This window comes from Coenobita brevimanus, chromosome 98 (assembly GCF_032717465.1).
Source record: "Coenobita brevimanus isolate Jiangsu-jjx chromosome 98, ASM3271746v2, whole genome shotgun sequence".
NCBI lineage: Eukaryota > Metazoa > Arthropoda > Malacostraca > Decapoda > Coenobitidae > Coenobita > Coenobita brevimanus.
The window spans coordinates 16,525,708-16,532,500 of record NC_137051.1 but is presented as its reverse complement, the minus strand read 5'-3'; the positions used below and the strand labels follow the sequence as shown (position 1 = coordinate 16,532,500).

The 6,793-nt window shown below is 43.9% G+C and overlaps 2 protein-coding genes across 2 annotated transcripts in view; one reads left to right on the top strand and one right to left on the bottom strand.

Annotated features, from left to right (window-relative positions):
* The window catches only part of LOC145414205 (uncharacterized), a 5,066-nt gene extending 1,135 nt beyond the window's left edge, over window positions 1–3,931 (bottom strand). The window contains exons 1-2 of the mRNA XM_080283781.1: window positions 3,920–3,931; window positions 2,922–3,369 (exon numbers count right to left, since the gene is read on the bottom strand). Coding sequence (XP_080139907.1) covers window positions 2,922–3,369; window positions 3,920–3,931 — 460 coding nt within the window. The remainder of the gene's footprint in view (window positions 1–2,921; window positions 3,370–3,919) is intronic.
* A 355-nt stretch (window positions 3,932–4,286) lies between these two features.
* On the top strand, window positions 4,287–5,929 carry LOC145414204 (uncharacterized). Its single transcript, XM_080283779.1, has 2 exons — window positions 4,287–4,298; window positions 5,408–5,929. Exons 1-2 carry the CDS (start codon window positions 4,287–4,289, stop codon window positions 5,927–5,929), a joined length of 534 nt encoding a protein of 177 aa, XP_080139905.1.
* The last annotated feature ends 864 nt before the right edge of the window (window positions 5,930–6,793 follow it).

Below are 6,793 nucleotides of genomic sequence, written 5' to 3'. Positions count from 1 at the left end.
TGGAAGAGAATCATGAGAAGTTTTCTGATGAATGTATTAACTATTAGGCTCCTGTGGCCCACTTTCAGATTATTAAAATCGTCTGATGTTGGTAGGAGTAGAGGTGCAACAACTCGCTCTCAAATGAAATCGTCTGGCGTCAGGTGGAATAGATACCAAGTTTGTTCCAACCCTGAGAGCATTAATGAACTAAATCTTTAACATCTTCATCCAGCACACTTTTATTAATTTGTTTCGTGCTCCCTCCGGACGATTTTATTCAGCTTAGGAGAAATTTTCTGTATAGGAGGGGTATGATGAACTCTTTATTAACTCCATCTTTACTAGGGAGCACATTTTAATTAGGGAAAATCGTCTGGCAACAGCAAGAATAAATTACTGAAAAAGTCACAGTACTGAAGGACTTTAATCCACATTCTTGTAGCCTATTTCTCTCACCCGATCTCGAGCGCTTGGTTGTTATAATGTTGTGCTTCACGACGAACGTGTAGAAAAAGAAGAAACCATGATGAATGCCTATCGACTGTGCGAGGTTTCACTGAGACAAATTAATATTTTCAAGTCAGTCTTCCCCTGCAGTATACTGAACAATCGAATTTAGATCCAGATTTTCAGTCAGGCTGGCGAATGGAGAGGAACACACGGAAGAAACCACAGGGAACGACTTTTTGACACGTGCCCTCCAAGTCGGGAGGCCGAATGAAGCGAGTGTAAGTGATTAAAAAATAATAATAATAATAAAAATATAAAAAAAAAAACGAAAAATCAACATCGTCCTGAAGGGGCTGATGAAGACTGTTGTGGTAGCTTCAGCCAGAGTGGTCTGCCTGGAACTGCATATTGTCATCCAAAAAGAGTCCGAAATATAACTTTAAAGGTGTCATCCTACTTAAGAGAACTTTATTTGTACTAATAAGGGAACAAAAATTATGGATTCCCTTGATTCATTGAGTAATCTCAATCTTTTTTTTACCAAAATATTGTCATATATAGTTTTCCCTTGCTAATACCAGGCTATATTATCCAGCTTAGGTGAGCTCCATAATAGTGATGGAGCTAATGAAGCCTATATGTATCCACTCCCGTTCGAAAAATTTCTCCTACGCTGATCAAAATCGTCTGTTAGGTAACCAGATTAAAAGAAGGAACACATCATTGTACTGAACTGAAAAATAAAACTACAGGATACCAATCGTCAGAATAAAAGGACATGATTTCTACCTTCCTGGACTTTTCAAATAACCTGACGATCCTTAGAAGAGAGAGCTGAATAAATCTGAAAGGAATGGTTAATGCTGTTGTTTTTACACCACGGGAGTTTGACTGGGGAACGAGAAATTCAAGAAGAGAGTGTATGTGATGAGTGAGATGGAAGGAGAGAGAGGAAGATGGCTGCCGAGGATGAGGCGAAAGAATGGGAGTGAAGAGTTATATGAATGTGTGATGCGAGATATGTGGAGGGCATTCTGATGACAAAGTACAAGACTACGTGGAGGCAGCTGATTCGTGGGCACCCCCCCCACCCCACTCCCTGGATTGAGGCGTCTGACTGTCAAACGGTGGGTTGTCTCTCTGTGAAGGGATGATGCTGACATACCCATTAGTCTAAATGTAAAAACGAAATACTTCATAACTGCCAAATACGCAAATTTAAGCCTTTATAATATGAATCTGGCCGTGGTCGTCAAGCCTTTTGTACCCACAGTCACCCTCAGTGTAACTAAAACATAATGTTTAAGTTACCACCAGAACACAACCACTCACTTCTCCATCTTTATTAGAATGGCTGCTCCGCCATGCAGCTCATAAAAGCATGCAGTAGAAAGTGCATGGAATTGGGTTACCCAAACATATTCCTTCACTCCTACTTGGACTGCATACTGCTTCCACCTAGTTCCTTTGCTTCTTGGTGCGGTGCCATCCCTACATGTACATACATTTTGTAAGATTAATCCTTATATTTGTACATGAGTTCAGTCATACAACCCGAAGTAACTTTACCACATACGTCCACAATTCGTTCCCATACTTCCATACAATTTAGCCTAGTTTTCATTATCATATGCATAATGTTCATAATGTTCATGTTCATATTCTCAGTGTTATAAATAGCGTGGATAGGAATCGGAGATTTTAAAAATGGGGGGGGGGAATTGTATGGGTAACAAAAAAAAAAAAAAAAAATAGGGGAAGGGGGGAAGAAAAAATGAGACGCATCAGCTCATCGTTCAAAATTTAGGAAAAAATAACTCTGCATTTTATGTTTTTATTCAGGAGTATCTTTAGGAACCAGATACAGTCCGTCACTCACTAACGATTTTCAGAAACGAGGCATTCAGCTCTCGTAAGATACAAGGTTTAAGCTTCTAGTATTCTGGTCCTTTTCTTATACTTCCTCAAAGCTGGGTGAGAGCAAATCGTACTTGACTGTTAAAACCTAACCGAAATTACTTCTGTTAAATACATTCACTATCACTTCTCTCACATATGTCACCTGTTTATAAGAAAAATAAAAATATCCAGCTTAACTTCATATTCCACGAATTTTCTTTCTGCTCTAATTTACAGTTGTGCTACTTGGTAAAACATCCTGCATTTAGATTTATGTTACTCAAGCATTGAACTCATTAATAGTATAGACAAAATATTGCAAAATACCGGATCTAAATAATCCTGATGTTGGATGCTGTAGTAAAACGCTGAATAACTGGATTTATATGAGAATGAAAAATTTCGAAGTAAGGATCCCAACCAGAATCAGTAGAAGGAAACACATTCCAGCCATTTACATCAGATTTATTTTACGGTGGACATGGTACGTGCTGCGTCTCTGAAAGGTAGTGATAGTTACTTTCCGTAGCCGAAGCCGCCGAAGCCTCGGCCGAAGCCTCCTCCAAAGCCGCCATGGAAGCCTCCGAAGCCCCCTCGGTGGAAGCCGGGTTCAGGGTTGGCTTCGGCGCTTCTCTTGCCTCGGTATCCACCATAGCCGCCGAAACCTCCAAAACCACCGAAGCCTCCACCAAAGCCCCCATGGAAGCCCCCAAAGCCTCCACGGAAGCCTGGTTCAGGGTCAGCACTCCTCTTGCCTCGGTACCCACCAAAGCCGCCGAAACCTCCGTGACCGAAGCCTCCACCAAAGCCGAAGCCGTGGCCTCCAAAGCCTCCACGGAAGCCTGGTTCAGGTTCGGCGCTCCTCTTGCCTCGGTACCCGCCATAGCCGCCGAATCCACCAAACCCACCGAAACCTCCACCAAAGCCGACGCCGTGGCCTCCTCCAAAACCTCCAACGAAGCCTGGGTCAGGATCAGCAACTGGCTGAGGCTCAGCGCTGCCGGTGGCGGCCAGCACCAGCAGTGCAATGGCGGGGACCTGAAACATAAGGTGTTATATTGCAACACAAGGTTATATATTACACCAGAAGGTATTAACTCATAACACATGTACCAGTCCGGAGTACGAAAAGTTATCTTGCAACACAACACACAGCTGTGTAACATAACACATGACTCTACTGCAACACAATATAATTTCATATCTCGTATACCTAATTGTACCTTTCTCTGCATAGAAATGAAAGTTGCACTTTTCTTCCCGTAAGATAAATAGTAGGGTGCTATCACTGACCATACGAGTAACGTTGCAACAAGCTGTATACCTGCCTACATCATCACCACTCAGGCAGGGAACTCGACCACATGTACAGTGATTATTATTTCCACGAATTTCCAGTAATGTTTCTAGGTAAATAACCGATTTGTTTATGGTTTAACTATCAAGCCGTAGACAGCCATCAGCTATAGTATTATTATCATTAACCCTCTCATATTCGGGACAGCTCTGCTATTCATTTCAAGCTAATTAATCACACGATTTTACTCAGCTGAAAATGAGTCGTAGGAGGCCGGAAGTGTTATCTTACCAGAGACTTCATGGTGACTGAAAGAGAGCCAAGTGAGGAATGACTGGTGAGAACGAAGATGCCCCTCTTTATATAGGTGTGAGGCGACATTGGCATGGAGTCGAGGAAGGGAGGTGAAGGGCAATGATGTTCTGCCTAAATGACACTTTTGCAGGGAGTAACATTAATCAGTTTTAGCTAGTTACAAAAATAACAATATTCAGTGGCAAGGTCTGATTGTACACGAGGGTCAGCACAATACAACACACAGCCTTGACACACCATTACTATGCATTTGGGTGAGGGAGGGGGGGGGGTGTCACAGGTATATAAAGTGGACCGTTTCAGTCATCTTCATCACTCATCCTCACCTTACACACCCGCCGCCATGAAATCTCTGGTGAGACTCGAAAACCAGTGTCCGTTGAACACTTGCAGCACTGCTAAAACAAAACCCTCTAAATACCCACTTAGCACTTAAATCACTGGCCACTTGGCCAGTCACGCTTTTAAATAATTTAAGTGATACAAATTTTGATCAATACTTGCCACCCAGAAATTATTTGTCTTTTGTTTTTGCTTGGCACAGTTTCTACTCACACTCTACCCCCACATCTGGTTGGAGTGAAGTCGTAGCCAGGGTTTCATACCGGACGAAGACCCGTCGTCCATTGGTAACGTGGTAGTTCAGAACTTTGGTAGGCCACACATGGAACAGCTCCCAGCGGCAATATTGAGTATAGCTTCATGCCATCAGCAACTGGGTTTCTTTCGATGTGAAACCGTGGCTACTACTTCAAAGAATGGTAGATATGTAGCTGGTTAATGACTACAAATCCAGACTGATCCACGTTGGATTACCTAGTGTGTTCAGCTGCAGGGGACATGTGCTTTGTTGCAGTATAACAGCAGGTGTTGCCATATGTTGTGATGCACTATAGCATAATAACATGTACTATGTTGCAGTGTAGTAGAACGTGTTGTACTGCAAATTCATGACAGGTTCAGTATGTTGTGTCCCTGTACAGCAGTATGTATTATCTTGTGTTGTGCTGAAGTATAATAGCATGCATTGTCATATGCTGTGTTGCAGAGTTGCCATGTAATGTATAGAGTTACACGTGATGACTTCTTTTTTTTTTTTTTTGTCCGACTCTGGGCATAAGCTTCACGGCATGCTCTCAAGGCCCAGTAGTCCTCCTACATACCATACACCTCTGCATAACACCACTTCGGCACTAACACCCACAGTCCATATTGATTACATGCTTGGTCTGTCTCATACAGGACTGGCGTATTGGTATTAGCGGGGATATTTTAGCGACATGTTGACGGGTCTTCTGGTAGATCAGTAAAGTCAGATTTTTTTTAACGAAATTCAGATCCTTAAACTGCATCCTGCCCCAGCGGGGATTTGAACCTGGGTCCTGTGGGACTGCAAGCCACCTCACTACCGACTGAGCCACCGCCTCCCACAAATGTGTCCTACTGCAGCGTACTGTGTTTCAGGTCCCCGCCATTGCATTGCTGGTGCTGGCCGCCACCGGCAGCGCTGAGCCTCAGCCAGTTGCTGATCCTGACCCAGGCTTCGTTGGAGGTTTTGGAGGAGGCCACGGCGTCGGCTTTGGTGGAGGTTTCGGTGGGTTTGGTGGATTCGGCGGCTATGGCGGGTACCGAGGCAAGAGGAGCGCCGAACCTGAACCAGGCTTCCGTGGAGGCTTTGGAGGCCACGGCTTCGGCTTTGGTGGAGGCTTCGGTCACGGAGGTTTCGGCGGCTTTGGTGGGTACCGAGGCAAGAGGAGTGCTGACCCTGAACCAGGCTTCCGTGGAGGCTTTGGGGGCTTCCATGGGGGCTTTGGTGGAGGCTTCGGTGGTTTTGGAGGTTTCGGCGGCTATGGTGGATACCGTGGCAAGAGGAGCGCCGAAGCCAACCCTGAACCCGGCTTCCACCGAGGGGGCTTCGGAGGCTTCCATGGCGGCTTTGGAGGAGGCTTTGGCCGAGGCTTCGGCGGCTTCGGCTACGGAAAGTAAAGTCAGCTGTCTCTTGTGACTGTCACATCTGACGCATGAAATACGTGATATAAAACAAATAAAAAAGAAAAAAACACAACATATTTCTTTGTTTCATTTACGTTACAATGAATAAAAATTAGAACTGTCTGCTAATCGAAATCAATTTGTGTTCACGGGATGCCAGCGTCTCTGTTCTCTTTCAGCTTCTTTCATACTTCAAACACATCAATAAATGGTATAGAGAGATTGGAAGAGGTGTTGAAAGGAACCTGACTTATCATGTACTTAGAGTGAGAGAGAGAGAGAGAGAGAGAGAGAGAGAGAGAGAGAGAGGCTACATATGAAAGTAAATAGACATAAAATGGAAGAAGGGAAATAGGTGGACAGACATAAATGAGTCGATAATACTGTATCTAGGCAAGGTTCCTTGCGAGACATCGAAAACTGGGACAGACACACACACACACACACACACACACACACACACACACACACACACACACACACACACACACACACACACACACACACACACACACACACACTTTTTTACTTGATGGCCTATCAGTTTTCAGGTACAGTGAGAGAGAGAGAGAGAGAGAGAGAGAGAGAGAAGAATTTGCTGGAGAATAACAGCTTAATGCAACGACTAATAAAAAAAAAAAAAGTAAAGCAGTTATTATGGGTGAAGTAATCAACATGAACGTTAAAAGCTGTACTAGTTTTTCCCTCGTTTGTGCAAAGTACCCTCAGCGGTGCAGTGCGTCTCTGCGTAACTTGTTGGTGTTGTATTTCCTCATCGATTTATTCTGCATAGCTCACCGCAACATCCTCATCCATGTTACTGATGCAAACTGTGACGATATTTCAAACGTATAAATA